At 38.6% G+C, this 21,351-nt stretch overlaps 1 protein-coding gene across 1 annotated transcript; it reads right to left on the bottom strand.

Annotated features, from left to right (window-relative positions):
• Nucleotides 1-3,891: 3,891 nt before the first annotated feature.
• On the bottom strand, nucleotides 3,892-4,350 carry LOC115964645. The gene has a single exon (XM_031083911.1). It carries the CDS (start codon nucleotides 4,348-4,350, stop codon nucleotides 3,892-3,894), a length of 459 nt encoding a protein of 152 aa, XP_030939771.1.
• Between the last annotated feature and the right edge of the window lie 17,001 nt (nucleotides 4,351-21,351).

The raw sequence follows: 21,351 nt of genomic DNA, 5'->3' as shown, positions 1-21,351 counted from the left end.
AAGTCTTTGATGATTCTAACTTTCTAGGGAGAAACCCTTTTTTCCTCGTAACTCACGAGGGAGCTGTCTTGGTATCTTGGACCTACAGGGAAGTTCTTGATGATTTTGACTTACTGGGGAAAGATCTCAATAGTAACTCACAAAGGAGTTGTCTTGGTATCTTGGACCTACGGGGAAGTTCATGATGATTCTGATCCACTGGGAAAAACTTTCAATAGTAACTCATGAGGGAGCTATCTTGGTATCTGGGACCTACGGGGAAGCCCTTGATGATTCTGATCCATTGGGGAAAAACTTTCACAATAACTCACAAGGGAGCTGTCTTGGTATCTTGGACCTATCGAGAAGTTCTTGTTGATTCTGTTCCACTGGGAAAAACTTTCAATAGTAACTCATGAGGGAGCTGTCTTGGTGTCTGGGACCTACGAGGAAGTCCTAGATGATTTTGATCCATTGGGGAAAAACTTTCACAATAACTCACAAGGGAGCTGTCTTGGTATCTTGGACCTACCGAGAAGTTCTTGATGATTCTAATCCACTGGGAAAAACTTTCAATAGTAACTCATGAGGGAGCTGTCTTGGTATCTGGGACCTACGGGGAAGTCCTTGATGATTCGGATCCATTGGGGAAAAACTTTCACAATAACTCACAAGGGAGCTATCTTGGTATCTTGGACCTACCGGGAAGTTCTTGATGATTCTGATCCACTAGGAAAAACTTTCAATAGTAACTCATAAGGGAGTTGTCTTGGTATCTAGGACCTATAGGGAAGTCCTTGATGATTCTGATCCATTGGGGAAAAACTTTCACATTTGTCATTCACTAAGGAGTTGGTTAATGGTTTTAAATCACAAGGGAGTTTCCTTAGTGACTTTTAATCCACTAGGGTATGTTTTTGGGCCTTCCATTCCACTGGGAGTGTTTTCGGGATTTTTATGTCTTTCGGCATGCTGAGGGCATTTCTATCATTTTGGTGTGTCCTTGTAACATTCTTGATATTTCATGACCTATTGGGGACACTTTTGATTTTTTTTTTTTTTTTTTTCTTGCATTTCCCATCTCTCGGGAGTTCATTGGGGATATTCTAAAATAAAAATAAATAAAATAAAAATAAATAAAAATTTGCTAAACTACACCTAGATTAGTGGGAGGCCTAAACTACATGTAATTTAGTCATCAGACACCTTCCCACCTCTTCATTTTTCTTCAATGGATACCAATCATTTCTTTTTCTTCTTATTCTTCTTCATCTTCCTCATCTCTTCACATTCTCTCTAACTCTTCAATTTCCCTTTTCTCTCTACATAAGCTCCTGTCCTCTCTTCGTTTCTTCATCCCTCACAAAATCAGAAAATCTCCTTCTCTCCCAAACTCTCTCATCTTGTCCAATGAGACCCAAGACCAAGAAAATTCCTACATGATTTCCAGTAAAGTCTTCAATCTCACCTACTAGGATGGAGCCATAAGGCTAATGAAGTCCCATCTACTGACTTTCAGGCCACAAAACCATCTTTCAAAGGGTGCACAGACCAAATCAGTAAGTTTTTCAAACTTTGCTCATTTTTAAGTTTTACTTTGATCTTCTATTTTAATCCATTTTTGGACTTGTAAATGCTTGGGGTTTTACTGTGAGATGGGTCTAGATGAAAACCTAATGTCCTAGGAGGGGTAGGAACATGCTTAAGATGAGTTTTGATTCATGGAAGGTTGAGACTATCAAAGAAATTGTTCTGTCTTTGTTCATGCATACACATGCGTCATGCATGCGTGCACAGCCAGGCTTCATACGTATGCATCCACTCTTCATGCGTACGCATCTATGTTCATCAGTTCATACAAATGCATGCCCTAGCATGTATATGTATGCAAGGACCCTACGTATGCATACACAGGTCCTGCATACGCATGTTGGTACTTAGAAACTCCATTTTTTATCCATTTTGATTTTTTTTGCTTATTTCTCTTATCCAACATGATTCTCATTCCCATGTTCTCATCTTTTGCTGGTCTTACCGCCCTTTACAGGTAAGGGTAGTACTAGTCGTATCTTTTCATGGTATTGGGCCTTATCAATAGATATGAAGGCCTTAGTGCATGCGGCTAACTTCGAGCCCATTATGCACTTGCTTCTGAAGGTTGCTTCTAGTGGCATCCTAGTGCAGGTGATAGCTAAGAGGTGGTGGGACACTACCAACACCTTCCATGTTGCTAAGAGGGAGATGACGGTAACTCCCCATGACTTCCACCAGATGACTGGTCTGAGATCTGATGGGCCCATTATTGATTTGGAAGGTGAGTCAGGTATTCAGCTAGGCATAGACCTACTGGGGTGTAGGTACTTGAGTGAGCGCATTCATTACTTCGACTTGGAGACAAACTACAAACCTCTTTCTAAGGCAACGCCTGATGACTGTGCCCAGATGGTTAAGGTGTTCTTGCTCTTTCTGCTAAGGGCATACCTCTTTGCCAATGGAAGGAAAATGGTGTCTTTGAGGTGACTCGCTCTCTTCCACAACTTTGAACATGTGCGGGAGGCGAACTGGGGCCAGGCTTGTCTCAATTACCTCTATTTGATCATGGATACACTTAGCTAAAGGGACTCTATACCAACTAGTGGGACCTTGGAAGCTCCTTGAGGTTAGAATTTTCTCTTTTCTCATGTAGTTTCACAAATTGAACTTCGTACTTTTGTAAACTGTATTTATTCACATGCCATCTAGGTTTATCAAACTGCATTTCATGTTCTTGCGAATTATATCCATGCTCTATTTTGCAAACTATCATCTTGAAAATTGGACTATGCTGTCTACTTGCAAACTGTTATTTGTATCCTCGCAAACTATCATCTTGCAAATAGTTATCTGTATCCTTGCAAACTATCATCTTACAAACTGTATCTGTTTCTTGAAACTGTATCTATTTCTTGTAAACTATCCTCTTGCAAACTATATCCATTGCTTTCCCTTGTAGCGTTGGGCCTTACAGTATGGCCTTGTTACTCGTGGTGCAAACGTGGACCTGAAGGACTTCCCTTCAATTCGAGCTCACCTCAACAACCTCTCTTCTGAAGATGTGAGTAAAATCTCCTCTCTTAGCTATCATCGTATGTCTCTAAAGTTTTCTTTCTAACCATGAGTGCTTTTGCAGATCACTTAAGGTCCTTGGGTGGGCATTCCTCCTATCATTGACCCAGGCCTAGAGGCAATCGCCACCATCTCTTCAAGAACCATATAACCCTTGGAAGGTGCCGGTCTAAGGGTTCTTTATTTGGCTGAGAAGGTTTCTCGCCAGCTAGTGGGTGCAAATATGCCTCAGGTTCCAATGGATCCTCCTCCATTCACACTTTCCATGCATTCGATGACCGATGTTGAGTACCAACTATGGAGGAATGGTATCCCCTGCGTCAAGCAGCCATTTTTCGAGATAATTTATTGCGGTACTCTAAACCGACAGATGATGTTGTTCTATATGACCCAAGCCACATGCTTGGCTTTCAGTATGGAGTAGGAGGTTGCCTCTACCCACTTGGTTAAGTAATCAATTGCAACTAGGATGTACTCATGGCCATTCAAGGCTTTAGGAATTAACCTTCCAATCATATCTATGCCCCATACCAAGAAAGGCCATGGAGAGGTCATACTGTATAGCTCACTAAGTGGCACATGGTTCAAGTTTGCATGTGTTTGGCAATCATGGTAGTTCTTCATGAAGTCCACACAATTGGTTTACATTGTATTCTAGTTATAACCTTCCCTCAAGATCTTCTTTGCTAACATCCTCGCATTCATATAAGGACCACAAATTCCTTGGTGGACTTCTTCCATGATTCTGTCGGCTTCTTTTTTCTTCAGACAACAAAGGTGTACCCCATCATAGGACTTCCTATAGAGTTAACCTCCATATAGAAGGTATTGCATCACTATCATCCTAACTGAATGACACTCTTTTCTATTGGCACCATCAGGATAACTTCCTAACTCTAGAAACTTCATGATGTTGTAGAACCAAGGGACTCTCTCCTCTTCCATGGCTAAGACAGCTAAATGGCCCTTCTCTTTGTGTGCCAATTGATTGCTTTGCTTGATCTCTAAGGGTCGTGTCCATACTCCTTTGGGTATTTCAACCACAGATGCCAAAGTAGCCAAAGCATCTGCAAATTGATTCTGAGCCCTAGGGATGATGGTGTATTCAACTTTGTCGAAGGTTCTTGTCAACTCCTCCAAGTATTGTTGATAAGGCTTTAGGTGTTCTTCCTTCACCTTCCATAATTTATGTGCTTGGACTATAACCAAAGTTGAATCTCCAAATACTTCAACTTCTTTTACTCCTAGCTCTCGTAGGGCTTCCATACTGACGATACAAGCCTCATATTCTCTAAGTTATTGGTTGCTTCAAAGTTCAACTTAATGGCCAAGGGTACAAAAAACCCATCAAGAGTGAGCAAGAGTACCCCTATCCCATTTCCATACTGGTTCATAACTTCATCGAAATACATCTTCTACGTCCCTTGTTCTATATCCAAAATGTCCTCATCTAGGAAATCCTCCCTACCACTTTCTCCCCCTATAGGGTTCTCAGCACAAAAATCTGACTCGGCACTTCCTTTTATGGTTTTTCTAGCCATATACTTCAAGTCAAATTCTTCCAATAGGATCAACCATCTTCACAGCCTCCCACTCAAAGTAGGCTTCTCAAATAGGTACTTCAATGGGTCCATTCTAGCAACTATCCATACTTGGAATGGTAAGATGATATGTCTTAGTTTCTGTACAGCCCATACAAGAGCGAAGCATGATTTCTCTATAGGTGTGTATCTCATAATCATGGAATATCTTGCTTAAGTAGTACATGGCTTTCTCATCCTTATCATCACCTTCTTGGGCTAACATGCTTCCTACTGCATCCCCTATGATTGAAAGATTGAGAAGCAAAGGCTTCCTGAGCTCTAGAGGTACCAAGACAGGGGGGTTGGAGAAGATACTTCTTGATAAGTTCAAAGGCTTTCTATTGGGAAATTTAGACCCCGGTTAACAAGTTTTAAACCCAAGTTATTAATTAGATTTATTATGAATAAAACTTGTTAAAAAAACAAACATCAATATCATGTCAAAATCATGCAGCGAAAAAACAAATAAGACAAGATATGATAACCCAGGAAAACCAATAAAACAACCTAGTTTCACAGTAAAAAAACCTGGGGGGAAACCTTCCCAAAAAGCAATCCACTATAGTAAAGAGAAGTTTCAAATCTCGTACAAAACCTTTGTCCCTAGACTCTACAATTCCCATAGATGAACTCACAATAGAAACCTTCTACCACTTCAAAACCTCTGAACTCTTCAATTATTGAACGCCACCCTTTGATGCACGAATCCCAGTACATGACTAACTCCTTTGCATGAATCCCAGTACATGACTCACTCACCAACTTGAAGAAGATGTTGGCTACAAAGTTCTTCACTTCATCAACAATGAAGATCAAGAAGCAGGTGGTTACAAAACCCTAAGGTGCAAAGTTCTCCTTGTGCATATGTTCTCCTTGTATTCTCTTATGTGACGGCCTCTAAAATAAACCTTATATAGGTCTAAGGTTGTGAGAAAAGAAACCTTACACATACATGTCAACATGGGCCGAAAATCAGATTTAAAAATTTGAATTCCCGTAACCTCGATCGATCGAGAGCTGTCGAAGAAGTGTCGAGCTTTAAACTTCGACAAATACAACTATCAAGAAGCTATCGAGGAGCTGTCGAGGAGACAGGAGCTTTCTCGATTGATCCACCAACTATCGAGAGGTGTCGAGATTGCGATAACAATCAACTGAAAAGCTCGATAGATAGCCTAGCTGTTAAGAGGTGTCAAGCAACTGTCGAGCTATCTGTCCGCAGGTGTTAAGCTATCTGTCCAGCTTTAATGAACAGTTTTTCTTCACTTGTTTCTTGGTCCAATCTTCATGGCTTTAATACTAGACTTGAACAACATGTTTCTTGAAGTATTAAACACATCCTAAATCTACCCAAATACAAGTAAAGTGTGTTTTGTCAAAAGATTAGCCAATTACACAAAATATGTCCTTAACACTTTCTACCACTCATTATTCCATGTATGGGGTTCATTCTTCCTCAGTAGTTTAAAGATGGGCTCACATGTGGAAGTGAGTTTGGCGATGAATCGGCTAATGTATTGCAACCGGCCTAAAAATCCTCTTATCTTCTTTTTGCTCCTAGGTGGAGGCATGTCCAATATGTCCTTGATCTTTGATGGGTCAGATTCTATCCCTCTATCACTCACTAGGAAGCCTAGTAATTTTCTAGCAAATACTCCAAAAGTTCATTTTTGTGGGTTCAATCTTAGTCAATACTCATTGATTCTCTTGAAGAAATTCCTTAGATTGGTTATGTGGCCTTATTTATCTTTGAACTTCATGATCATGTCATCAACATATACCTTCACCTCATTCTGCATCATGTCATATAGCAAGGCTGTGGCCATCCTTTGGTAGGTTGCACCTGCATTCTTGAGCCCAAATGATATTACTATGTAACAATAGATTCCCCATTCAGTGGTGAAAGTAGTCTTAGTCATATCCTTAGGAGCCATCTTGATTTGGTTGTATCCCAAAAAACCATCCATGAAGGATATCACCAGCAGTATTATCTACCAAGACGTCCATGTGAGGCAAAGGGAAATTTTCCTTAGGAAAAGCCTTTTTTAGATCTCTAAAGTTCACACACATCCTAACCATCCCATACTTCTTGGGCACAAGCACAACATTGGCTATCCATTCAGCTTGGTGTACGAGCTTGATAAACCCTACTTTCAACTGTTTTGTGACCTCTTCCTTGATCTTAGTAGCCATTCTGTTCTTATGCGTCTTAATTTCTGCTTGACAAGCACCATGTGAGAAAGAGTGTTAATGTGATGATGTGCTTTCTCGGGATCAATGCCAAACATATCTTCATAAGACCATGCAAACACTTCTTGAAATTCAGTGAGGAGTTCTTTAAGATCCTTTCTTTCTTGTTCATTTAAAGTTGAGTCAATTTTAATTAAATGTGGATTCTCATCATTGCCCAAATTAAGAGTTTCAAAAGTTGGTTCCATAGGTTCAATTTTCTTTTCCAATTATTTATTAATTTCATTTTCAAATTCATTAGAATAATTTAAGTGTAGAATTACTATATTATGGAACACATCAAAATAAGCCAAATCATAATTCATCTTATTAAAAATGCCAAAAAGTACATTGGAACTTGCATTACAAGACATCTTTCCCATGCTATTATAAAAAAACCCAACCCAAGTCCAATTGCTAAGTTGCCCATTAGTAGGCATGATGAAGGTAGAAGGATCATTTAGGTCTTTGATTGTGATGACGAGCACACTCCCCTCAACTTCCAACATAGCTCTCATTGCTTTAGCATCCATGCAGTCCATCTAGTAAACCCCTTCTTGAACCAACCTTAATCACCACAATAGGCTTCTCCTTGAAAGTGAGCTTCTCCTCAAGGAAGATCTCCTAGTCGGGATATACTTTTCCATCTTTGTCAATCTAAAGCTCAAGAAAGCCACAAAAAGGGGAGTCTCCTCCTTCCTTCACAAAGTTCCCATTGAGAGTACAAAGGTTCTTCTTGATTCCATCACAGCCTTCAAAGAATCTCAAACATTCCTTAGTCAGTTGAGTCTTGAAATCGAGGAATTTAGCTACCCCTCTTCCTTCTTTTCCAAGACCCATACCAGGCATGTACCCCATCTTTTTCATCATTGCAATCACCCCATGACTACAATATGGGAGCAAATCCGTAGCGTACTTCTCATCCTTCAATCCATAATCAGCCATGTTTACGAATTCAAAGCCACTCATTTGGAGTTCATTGTCCTCCCCTTCAAGCCCACAAACAGGAGCTAGGATCTTACCATCTCCAAGTACTACAACAATCTCTCCTTTCCATGGGATCTTCATCTTTTAGTGCAAAGTAGAAGGAATAGCTCCAATGGGATGAAGCCTCGCCCTTCCTAAGAGAAGATTGTAGTTAGGAGTGATGTCCATCACATGAAATTCCACAATTGTTTCCAACGGACCAATTTTGCAAGGAGCTTTTAAAGTTCCCATAACTTTCCTTGAGGTGTTGTCATATGCTTTAACAATCAAACGAGAAGAAATGATTGTCTCTAAGTCCAAGACAACCTTAAAAGCGGTCCTAAATGGGCATACATTCAACACGAATTCATTATCAATAAGCACCATTGGAACCTTGGCACCCATGCATTTGATAGTACTTTTGCAAAGGTCTAATATAAGAGGCTTCTTTGAGAGGAAGCTCTTCATTGAAAAAGGTAAGGAAGGGATGAGATGGGGCCTCAACTCCCATGAGAGATAAAACCTCTTGAGGTGTAGTCTATGTAGGCACTTCTTTTCCATTCAAAGCGTCTAGGAGTGCATTGCGGTGCTTATGAGAGGCCTTTAGCAAACCCCAAACAGGCACATGAGCTTGAGTCTTCTTCAAGTAGGTCAAGACCCTATCTTCCTCTTGAGTTCAACGGGCCTTGATCCTTCCTCTATATTCCTTCCAAGGTGATCATTCTCCAAAAAGAATGGTTTGTAGTGTTTCCCACTCCTAGTGATGTTTACAACATTGTCTTCTAGGATCATTTTCTTCAAATTGAACATTCCTTTGGGAAGTATACCCCACACAGCTATAGCACTCTTTAAATCCTTATCTTCTTCATCACATATTCCTTGGATTTCAACCATGTTAACTTCCACAACCTCTATCAGCTTAGAGCAATCCCAATCAACCTCTTCCACTTGTACACAATTTTGATATGGGGGAGGAGCTTGGTGATAATCGGGTAAGGGGTTCTTCCTAATGTTAGGCTTAGTGATGACATTTGGGTTTGGGAGAGTCCCATTGTCTAGCAAATCTTGTATCTCATGCTTAAGGAGAAAGCAATTGTAGGTCTTATGGCCAGATTTCTGATGAAAGTGACAGTATTCATTAAGATTCCAAGTAGGAGGTACAGGATTAGGCATTGGTGTGGGATCTAAAGGCTTTAGGAATCCTTTGGAAGCTAGGTTCTCATATGCTTAGGTAAGGATCATTCCTAGGTCAGAAAACTCTCGGCGGGCTTTCTTTATGAAACTTTGGTAGGCTAGAAATTGTTGGGGTATAATGGCACTCACATTTACGAGGTTATGTGCTTTAGAAGTGGTTTCTCCTCCCCCATATATCTTCTTTATTGGAAGCTTATTCTCCCCTTTCTCCAACTTTCCATTGTTGATGACATCCTTAATCCTAGTTCCACAATCATACAATTCTCCAAAAGAAATAATAGGCGATGACAAAAGCCTACTATTGTATGCCAGAAGTAAGTTCTTATTAATCATGTTGATTTGGTCCTTCTCATTTGGCCTATCAATCATCTCAGATGATTTCCCTTTCCTTCTTATCATGTATTCGAAGAAGGTCTCCCCAATTCCTTGCTTAGTGGTCTCCAATTTCTTAAGGTCACATCAATCATGATATTGAAAATTAATTGATCCACAAATGGTTTCACTAGCTCATTCCACACTTTGGTCTTACTTGGATCCAAGCTATAGTACCATCTTGATGCACCTCCCATGAGTGAGAAAGGAAATGCCTGCAAATTTTGCTTCTCATCTAACCCCTTCATTTCAACAATGCTTATTGTATGTTTTTAGACCTCATAAAATACAAGTTGTTTAACCCAGTTATTTAGTCAAGTGATTACTTAGATAAATTATTCAGATCTAGGTTAACACAATCAAATCATATCATGTAAATAATGCGGAAAAGTAAATAACACAACGATATGATAACCTAGGAAAACCAAACTGGTAAAAAACCTAGGGAGGATTTAACCTAGCTATCCTTAAGGTAAAACAAGTCCACTATGAAAGAATTGAAGTTTTTACAATAAGACTTAGATCACTAACATCCTATTGCTACCTTGTGAAGAAAACTTACTACCATGACCATGTGACAGCTCCGAGTCCACGGACTACTTTTTTCCTTGATCCACAGCAACCACAAGTTGTCCTACTTGTGTTTTTCTTTAAGCTCTTCAAACAGCAACCGAAGAGATCACCAAATTCTTGACATCAATCTTGATCTTGATAACCCTAAGTGTGCATGAAGATAAACACCTCTAAATCTCACAGAAGATTCACACACAGCATATCAACAACCTGTAAAACATGGCTAGGGTTTTTCCTTTTATACTTGAAGCAAAACATAAAACCCTACACGTCATATGGGCTTGGGCTGAGTTGGAAATTCTGTAGAAAAAATAATCTGCATGAAGTTCGATCAATCAAGTCTAATTTTCGATCGATCGAGCATTGCAAATTTAGTCCATTAAATTCTGCAATCACTCAATTCCAATTTTACACAAACACACTTTGAGTAGCCTAAATCTAGATTCTAAGTGTTGATCATGGTTTGCCAACACATTACTCATTGAAGTTCTAATACAATTAGTTCCTAAAGTATTAGAACCTAACACTTTTGTATCTCCTAATATGTTGTTTAGGATCCCCAGTCCCATCAAACTTTTCAGCATCAGAAATCTTGAACTTGGGAGGTAGTGCAATAGGAACTTTAGAACTCAAACCACCCATGTTGTAGAGACAATCATCCATACCTTAAGCCTTGTGAAAGGCTAGTTGCATCTTTTCCATCTTTCATGGCCACGGTATCCACAGTGAGCTTCTCAAATTGCTCGTTCCTCTCATAATCAGACTTATCTCTTTCATCCCAATCTTCCTTTTCTTCTTCTTCATTTATCTCTATGTGCATAGGCTTCTTGATCTCGCACTCCTCTAGCTTAGAGAGATGACTTCCCATCTTTTTAAGAGCCTCGCCTTAATCTTCTATTGCCTTGTATATCTTTTGTGCGAGTGTGTCATCAATTGGAGCAGCCATTTCTTCTTGTGGTATCTCTTCTTGAGGTGCGATTTCGATCTTAATCAAGCGTCTTTCATTGCTTTCTCGAACAAGTTGAAGTGGAGACATACTTACTTGATCTTGGTAGTGCAATGGTACCTGAAAAGAAATCCCATCTTTATTAAGCCCATGTCCTAATTAAAAGCTTCTTTTATTTAGATGTTCTTAGAAAGTCTTTAAATCCATTTTGATGAAGGCCCAATTACAAAACTGCTCCCTCACCTCTCAAAGACCTTGCACCTTGTTTCCTTGGGCTTGGTCCATTTACAATAAATCTCTCAATCTTACACTCATGGGCTTTCTTTAGAATGTGCTTAGAGGCTTTCAACCCTTTGTCTCAAATACAAGCCAACAATGTATTCATCACCTTTGGGCTCTTCTTTTCTTATATTCATCGTCAATTTTGTTTTGAAGTAGCCTTCTAGCTCGAATATACTGTGGCCTTCCTCTCAAAGCCCATGAATCTCTCATCATTTTAAGCCTTTACATGCAACAAGGAGGCCCAAGATTAAGGAGATACATATCCACTTTGTAGGTTCTTGGATGCTAGCTAGGTCCATAGCATATTTCTTATCTCAGGCCCAAGACTTTCTTTTTCTAGAGGCCTTTGATTTTGGGCTTATGATAGCAACTAGGCTATGATCCTATTAACCTTTCATGTTAAAATATACCTTTTGATTTTAGGATAAGTCTCTTATATGTGAGAACTTCCTTTCTTTTTATCACATTGTCTTGGGGTATGCCATAACTTTTGGGTCATCCTTTCCAACTTTACATCTTTTATTTGTCCTTTAGAATTAGGTGAACACAAGATATATGGTTGAACAAACAAAAGATATAAAGGTTACTGTGGACACAACGGGGGGAGTTGTTACCTAGTTTTGCAATGGCCTAGGAACCATGTATATAGCGTCCTCTCAAGGAAAAACCTTTTGATCTTACTACCAGAGTATGGGTTTAGAGTTTAGGTACGGTTTTGGAAAGGTGTTAGGCACCCAAAACTGCCCAACCCTAGAGTTGGCTTCCTCTCATTGTGTCTTATGTCTTAAACCTATTAAAGGCACATTCAATATTGTATCTATATTCACACCCACACTAGCATACATCTAAACATACAATCATGGCATCAGTCATCCCAAAAACCTAATCATTCATCTATCATGGCATATCACAACAACCTAGCATTCATCTAGCATGGCATCTCTTATCAACCTAGCATTCATCTAGCATCATGTTATCATATTACATCCAAGGTAGAAGCATGTAAACATTAAATCAAGGCAGAAACACAAGCATAGAAAGATCCAAGTAAACATGTGATTAAGAATAACTCATTCAAACAAGCATGTCCATATCCATCATTAAACATACATCATGCGTGTTCATATGAATGCATAACTTACCTCACTTACCTTGCTACATCTCAGCACCTACGGCATTAATGCATGAACATGTGAATGCGTGTTCATGGCATCAAAACAAAGAAACCAAAGATAAACCCTAATTTAATCATGTGAAAAGAAAATAAACAAATAATCAGTAAAGCAGAGATTATATCTTTGAAAAAGGCTTAAAACAGAGGCATAACATGTGAAATAAGCAAAGAAAACAAAGTAGAAACTTGAATTAGGGTTTTTGGGCAGCGGCCTGCATGCTCATGCAAAAGTCTGCACACGCTAGTCAAACGCATGTGCACACATACTTTGACCTACGTGTAAATGCATAATGCATGCAAGCTTACTCAGAAACCCTAGCCTAGAAATGCAGTAGCACAGAAAACAAAGAAAACTTCAAAACAATTAATCTAACAACCTAACGTGCTTAAAAATACCAAGGCTATCTAAAACTAAGCTATGTAAACATATTGAAACATAAAACAAGCAATTAAATTACTAAAAACAGAACCAAACGAAAGAAAAAGCTTAGAACTAATACCTCAAAACAGAAGCTCTTCAAGCTTGATTTTTTACCATTCCCTTAGTCAAATCAATTCACAATTAAAAAAAAAAAAAATATTGATTAGTAATCTTAAACACAAAGATCCAGGCTAGAAAATTGACTTAAGGATATTTTGTGAAAAAACTCCCTCTTTGATTCACTATTTCTAGTGAATCTTTGTATTTTCCTTAGGATTTCTGTGTGTTTTGAAAAGGTACCATGTATGGCTATTTATATTGTGAAAATGGGGGTTTGGAACAACTCCTAGACGATGTGGGATTCATTCCAAACCTCAATCTTTAATATAGAAAATTTGACTTTTGTAGTTTCCGGAACCCTATATACGCGCTCAAGCTCAGGCCTGCATGCGCATGCATCATGGCCGCAGACGCAGGCTAATTCCTGTGTGCACAAACCGAGAATTTCCTTGGCTTTACTTTTCCAAAACTAGATTTATTTGCTCATCAAAAGTTATATTTTTCATTTTAATATTTCTCAAGTCAATTTAACATCTGATTAGGCCCTAAACCAACCTTGAGTCTTAGAATTTTAGCATCATTAGGGAAGGGGGGCCCGAGTTGTAAGGGGTACAAAATGCGGTGTCTACAAGTACCTTCTTTTGATAGGATCTCTCTAAGTGGGGTTAAACTCCTTAAACCTAAAGAGATAGATTAATAGGTCACTCACAGCTAGGTGGACCATAATTCCAACCTTAAGGCTAAATGGACCGTAATGGATTGGTGGTAAACCATTAATGTACTCAAAGCCCATCACAGGCAATAGCACGAATTGTGAGTTGGTGGGATGAACTTCAGAAGATTTTGGCCTAAATGGAGCCTTCCCCTTCCCACTCATCACCAACCATTACAAAGGGACAAAAGAACCAAGTGGAAGTGTGTGTGTGGGAGTAACAAGGAGTACACCTCGGCCTAGTGGACCATGATGGAGAAAAATTGAGTCGCCACCAATAGTAGGTATAGGAACTATAAATATAGTGCCCTTGTGAAAGGACTGATCTTTACCAGAGCACGTGTCCGGAGTTTAGATATAGGGATAGGAAGGTGTTAGCCACCCAACCCCACCCGACCCGTAGGTCAGCCTCCACTCATTGTGTTTCAAATCTTAATCCCATCAAAGGGTCCTCTAACATGTTATTCCAAACTCACACACACTAACATTCAAAACATGGCAAATGTCCCACACTCATCCATAGCATAAAAACCTTACCATTCATCTAGAAAAATATATATCCAAGGGTAGCAAGCACATCCAAGGCCATAGCATCAACAAAGCATTTAATCAAGCATATTTAATCATCCAAACCTAGCATCATGGTATTCATCAATCAATGAGACCAATCATCATATTCAAAGATGCATGTTCATATTCATATGCATGGCTTAACTTCACTTACCTCGCTGTACCATAACACCTCAACACCTATGCATTAATGCATGTTCAAGTTCTTATGAATGTTCATGCTGTTCAACCAAGACATAAACCCTAATTATTAATTTATCAATCCAAGCATGTGGAACATGTTATTCTACTAACCCTAATACTAAACATATGAAAACTACACTCAACAAGACCTAAACATGTGATTAAAACTAAATAAAACAAGCAAAAATTATGAACCCTAAATCTACGTTTCTAGGCACGAGTATGCATACACATACATAGGGTATGTGTGCACATCCCAACTGTATGCATACGTATACTTCGAGAATGCGTATGCATGCATAGAGCATGCGCACGCATAAATGCCCAGAAACACAGTTTTAAAGCAAGCAACAAAATGACAATAAAAAAATAAAAGAAAAAACCTAACATGCTTCTAATATATTAATCCAACTCTTCATTCACAACATGGTAAGACACAACAAAGCAAAACCAGATAAATCAAAACATATTTCTAAACATGCATAACATATAAATCAATTAAGAACAATAAGAACACAAGTTATATAATATCAAAATTAAGGAAAAGCCATGAAGAGAGACTCACCTTACTTATGGAACACAACTTGGTTGATATTTAACCGGTGCCTTGGTGTCTACACAACAAGATTCAATTGAAAGAACAAGAATAATTGAAGAACACGATAGTTTTTAGGATAATCACAACTCAAGAACAAACTTATAATTGAAATGGTTTTAGAAAACGATTTGGGAAAATAGTTTTTGCCTTAGAACTAACTAAAGAGAGATTTTTAATTTGCAAAAAACATGCAAAGGTGATGCCCTAGAGTTTTTAGAAAAGAGAATTAACATTTTAGAGAAGATGGAGGCCAAAAAATAACTCTCTCTAGCTAGGGTTTCGATTGGAGACAAAAGATGAGTATTTATAAGTTAAAATTAGGGTTTTCGGGGCTTTTTAATGGTCATTGGATGTCCCCAAGGGTCTATGGGCCGGCTCACATCAAAGCGTGATGTTTTGGGACCTTAAAATGAAATTTTAAAACCTAGAAAATTGGACTGCTCAGTTGGCCTGACTTCAAACGGTCATAACTCACTCAATACAAGTCCGAATTAGGAAATATTTGTGTTCAAATTGAAGCCCAAGATGTCTACTTTCCAATGAAACAAACTTCGCTTAAATATTCTTTGTGAATCAAAATTTATGGTCAAAATTGTGAGAAAATGTCATTTTAGCATCGTTTTCAAAGCGATTTGAGCACTTTTGAGTTGTAATTACTTCCAAACTATCAAAATAACTTCAATTACCTTCTGTAGATATATCGAGCTCATCATTGAGACTGGGGACTAAATTTTATTAACCGGATACAAAATGAGGTGTCTATAGTGTGCAAACAATATTAAATAAGCCTTTATCAAGATTAAGAAATGGAACACATTGGAATCAAACTCTCTATCCCCAGCGAAGTCACCACTGTGGGCACAAGCACCCGCAATATGGGTCATCCCCTCGACTTTTCATTTGGGAAGTACGCCTTGGCCTAGGGTGGACCATGGCAAAGGGTGTAAATAGAGTCGCCACCTAGTTTAAGTCTAGGAACCATAAATATAACGCCCTTTTATGGAAGGACTAATCTTTTACCAGAGCACGTGTCCGGATTTTAAGTACGGGGATGGGAAAGTGTTAAGCACCCAACCCCACCTGACCCATGGGTCGGCTTCCACTCATTGTGTTCCAAATCTTAATCTCATTAAAGGCACATTTAACTTGTTATACTCACACACACTCTAGCATGCATCTAAAGCAATCAACATGGCATAATCATCCCCAAACCTAGCATTCATCTATCATGGCATACAAGCATATATATCTCCAAGGGCAAAAACATCACAAGGTAGATCAGGATAAACATGTTATAGCACATAAACCTCAAGATCATGGGTTTCAACCAAACACATCAACCATATCATATCCATCTACCAAACCAAATGCAGTGTCTACATGTATGCATACACAAGCCCATGTATGCATAGTGAACCTAGACTGTGTTCATTGCTGTTCTTTAACCCCCTTAGATCCAATCAATCCTAGACATGTTTCTACCCATCCTAAGGCCTAAGGTTTTCATCTAAGTGCTTCCCAAAGCAAAACCCAAGCATTTTTAAGGCTAAAAATTGATTGGAACACAAGCTTAAAGAAAAACTTTGAAAAAGGAAAAGTTTAGAAAACTCACTAATCTGTCCCATACACCTCAGGATAAATGTTGTCGAGGCCTGTAAAGGAGTACAGTGGGCTCCCTTAATTGTTTGGCACCTATCCAACGGGTAAGGTTGATGTTATCTCCAACAAGAATGTGGGAGGATTTTGGAGCCATTGTGCTTTTTTAGTTTTTCAAGAGACAATTTCATTTATAGAGATGCCTTTTAGAGAGTTGAAAATTACAAGGAAATCCCCAGTGGATAAAAACTTACATATAAAGCCCTAGAAATTTGAAAATTATAGAAAGACCCCGAAACATTTGGAAAACCCCCCAAGTGAGTTTTACACAAAGATGACAAAAAGATCACCATGACTATAAAGAGGCATTGGATTTTGTGCACATATCCTTCTTGGAATTAAACATGTACACACAAGTCCTTAGAGACTTTTGGAACATACAAAATACAAAAGAGATTGAGACAGAGGCAAGAGCTACCTAGAACACAAAAGAGAATGAGATAGAGTCGAAAGCCACCCCAAAAGCTTTGAGGTAAGAGCCACAGACTGACACCCTAAAATACATTCCCTTTCTAGCTCATAAGAGCACCCTTGTTTGATTGATTGATATTTATAGGTGGTGGGTGATCCCCTGTCTTGAGGCCGTTGGCCATGTTTGTTTTTCTTCTTAATGACTCTAGGATAGAGATTGCTCACCTTTTGCTTGACAATTGGCAAACCATGCTCTTGGGAGCCAATCACAACTTATTTCCTAAGTAGCACCCATGGGACTTCGGTCATACGAATCCTACACGACTCTTTGGAGTTGCACCCCACCCCATGTATGCATATTTTTTGTCGTGTGCGTGGGTTGGACTCAAGCCGTACATCAAATCAAAATGATTTGTCTCTTTTTCTTTTGATTCCATTAGCAAAGCTCACAAATCAAAAGAATGATAACTGTAGACACCTTATTTTGTACCCTTTACGACTCGAGCCTTCATTCCCCAGTGACAATATCACTAGGTGGGTCTAGGATTGATTTAAGGCCTAGCCAAAGGAATTCTTTAGTTAATGGATTTTTTTGGAAAAGAAAACCTTGCAAAAACCCTAAGTGTACGCGTTAGGGTTACAAAAAAGCTAAGGTCATTTTATGATGGAAAACATGGTTGAGCTAATCACATATCACCTGGGAAGAGCCTTGGCCCTTCTCTTTGAACACTATAAAAAGGCCCTACGGCCCTTTTCCCTAAACACACTAAATTAACTCCAAAAAATTAATAATAATAATTCAAGAGAAGATTTTTATTTTGAAAAGCATTCTAAAGCTAAGGTTTCTTGGTTAGGGCCTATTCTAGTCCAAAGCCTCCTAGACTTACTGACCTTCTGGTATTTTGCTTTGTAGATTGAGCGAGGGGATCGATCAAAATCAAGCCCTATAAGCTCTCTGTTTAAGGTATTAGTTCTTCCCTTTTATTTTCTTTTCTTCTATTTTTATTACTATTTTATTGCTTTGAATATCTCTTGTGTAGTTTAGGTTTATTGTTTTGATAGTAAAAAGCATGATAAGTTAGCCTAGATGTAGTTTTAATTGTGCATTACCTGCTATGTTTCTAGTTAGGGATGCATGCGTATGCATCTCCATGACCATGTGTACGCATGCTTATGCATGTGCACACATGGTTAACCCAAAAACCCAAATTCTTTTCTTCTTGGTTTTTCTCCTTCTTTATTAGTTTAAATGCACGTCTTAGCCTCCGTTTGAGTTGGTTTTTGCATGTTTAGGTCTCAAGTTAGTAAGATAACATATTCTAGCTGCTTTCTTAGTTCAATTTAGGATTAGGGTTTATAAGTGATTGAAGAACACATGAACATGCATTTGATGCATAGGTGCTATGATGCAATCAGGTAAGTGAAAGTAAGTACATGCATACAAACATGCTCATGCATGCCTAACATGGTAGACTTAAAATTACTTGAAGAACATTTTGAGTGCTATGCTTAAAGATGAATGTGTTTGACTACTGCCATAATTGTGATGTTGAGTGCTTGCTGCCTTGATTTACATAAAGCATGATGCCTAGATGAATGTTAGGACATGTGCCATGATGATGAGATTTAGATGTATGTTAGAATGTTTATGGATGTATGTTTTGGTAAATATGATCATATGTTGTTACCTTGTTGCACCATAAATATGATATGCAATTGATAGGCCAAGAATGTATTGACCCCTTATGATGAATTAATAGCCAAGTTTATTAATTAATCAAATTAACATGCAAAGCGTGTGGTAGCACAAACAAATCACCAATTAACTAAAGTATGCAGTGGAAAATAAATTAACACAGTGATTTGTTTACAAATGGGGAAAACCTACATAGCAAAAACCCCACCGGGTGGTTCTAAGATCACCACTCCTGAGAATCCACTATTATCACAACAAGCGGTTACAAGTGAAGGAATCCCAATACCTTATACCAACTTACAGTTGAACCCTTACCCCAATATCCAATTGGACTTGTTTTATAGTGACAATCTCTCCTTTTCAATGCACAACTCCCAATACGTGACTAACCAATTGCGTGGATCCCAGTATGCAACTTGATCACCAACTTAAGAAGGATGTTAGCTGCAAAGTTCTTCAGTTCATCACACGATGAAGATCAAGAAGCTCCTTGGTTACAAAACCCTACGGTGTACAAACACAGCAGCTTCTTCAAGAGAGAGATGAACTAGGGCAAATCCTGTCTTCGATCACAATTTGCATGAACAAACTTTGCTCCACACTTGTGTAACTTGTGTCACCTTTGATGGCCCTTAAAATAATCCTTATATATGTCTAGAGTTATGAGAAAAGAAAGCCCAAACATATATCCACGGATTGGATGAAAACATAACTGAAAAATCTGTTTTTCATAAACCTCGACAAATACCTATCTTTCGAGCAGCTGTTGAGCCACGGGATTTAGACAGCTCTCTAAGCCTTGATAGATGCTAGCTGTCGAGTTTTAATAAGCAGCACTTTCACACTTGATTCTTGGACAGATTTGTATGGCTTTAACACTTGAACTTGAAACCTTGTTTCTTGAAGCATTAAATACATCCTAGATCTACCCAAATACAAGTAAAATGCGTTTTGTCAAAGGATTAGCCAATTACTTAAAATAGTGACATATGTTCCTAACATGTGAAACACATATGTCCTAACAGCCATGTTGGTTGTTAGATGCATGTTGTGATAGACTTTGTGTGTGTGTGTGAGAGAGAGAATATTCAATTTGAGGACCCTTTGATGGAATTAGGATATGGAATTCAATGAGTAGAGGATAACCCACGAGTCGGGTATGGTTAGGTGTCTAACACCTTCCTATCCCCATACCTAAACTCTGGACATGTGCTCTAGTAAGATCAATCCTTCTCATCCCCATATCTAGATGCATGTTATGATAGACTCTATGTGTGTGTGTGTGTGTGTAAGAATAGCCTATTTAAGAACCCTTTGATAGAATTAGGATATGGAACACAATGAGTGGAGGCCAACCCACGAGTCGGGTGGGGTTAGGTGTCCAACACTTTCCCATCCCCATACCTAAACTCTAGACACGTGCTCTGGTAAGATCCATCCTTCCCCCTCTGCCCAGTCCATTCGACCGAGATGTACTTTCCACAAACCGTCACAGGCGCTTGCATCCACAAAATGTAAAAATAATTATAAATCAAGGGGGGATTGTATCGTGGAGAAGATTCATACTTCACCTCTTTTAGCACTTTACTATGAAGTATATGACCGGTCCCTTGGTTGAAATCAACTATCACAATGTTGTGTGTATTCGAAACAACGACTCAAAAATGGTTTTGGGATCAAATTTGTTGTTTTGGTAATGAACCCTAAAAAGACTAGTAAGATGGATAGGAAACGGTTATGGCTTGAGAGCGTAATTGCGGAATCATGAGAAATGGATTAGTTTTCTAACCAATGATAGTCAAAAAAAAACTCGTCCTTAGACTCTTGAAACTCAAAATCAAGGTTTTGGAGATATTTTGGTAGAGTTTTGGTATGGGTAAAAAATGGGATCCCTTAGTTGGTGGTGGATGGAGGATATTTATAGTGTTTGAGGCTCTAAGGTTAGCAATACATTCTTGCTAGCCAATTGATCAAGTTGATTGACTAGAAAATATCACCAACACAGAAATGGAGTGATTTTAGGGTTCTATCTTAGAATGGCATACGCCACAAAACTGGTGTGTATGCCACCAAATCATAGCATACACCATTTTGGGAAGCCTTTTAGAAAATGGGTTGAAAAGAGAAATTTTGGGCCAAGGGTTGCATTTTCAGGTTGCTAAACCTCACACAGTTCTAATCATTTTGGTAGTAATTTATATTTCTCGTCATTGGAATCAAGGACCTTCGGTATTGGCCAAAACAAAATAGGGTGTCTACAACCATCACTTCCAATTGCAGAGAGATAAAACGTAATAATAATTGGCAAGAATTTGACAATGGCGTGAGCTAGTTTTGTTTTGGACAAAAATTTGGTAACAATAAATATTGACATGGAGATTCTTAATTGGCATGTTTACTCTTCTTTAATTAGGTGAATTTTCATTGAGACACATTTTATTGTTACATATGAGAATTTATTGTTTTTTTAATAGGTAGAAAATGGGAGAGGTTACAACTATAAATACTAACACTATAAAAAATTGTCATTACCGTTAAACTATCACTTTGGCATTAAGCCCACTCACTTGCACACGACATTTCTTCTCAGTGTGCATTTGGAATGCACGTTTTTCGTGCGTTCCTGCATTTTACTGAAAAA

Source organism: Quercus lobata, chromosome 10, assembly GCF_001633185.2.
Source record: "Quercus lobata isolate SW786 chromosome 10, ValleyOak3.0 Primary Assembly, whole genome shotgun sequence".
NCBI lineage: Eukaryota > Viridiplantae > Streptophyta > Magnoliopsida > Fagales > Fagaceae > Quercus > Quercus lobata.
This window is presented reverse-complemented; position numbering and strand designations above follow the sequence as displayed.

Bases quoted from the DNA above. Each gene is read 5' to 3' on its own strand.
- LOC115964645 (XM_031083911.1), bottom strand. From the start codon at position 4,350: ATGGAAGCCCTACGAGAGCTAGGAGTAAAAGAAGTTGAAGTATTTGGA.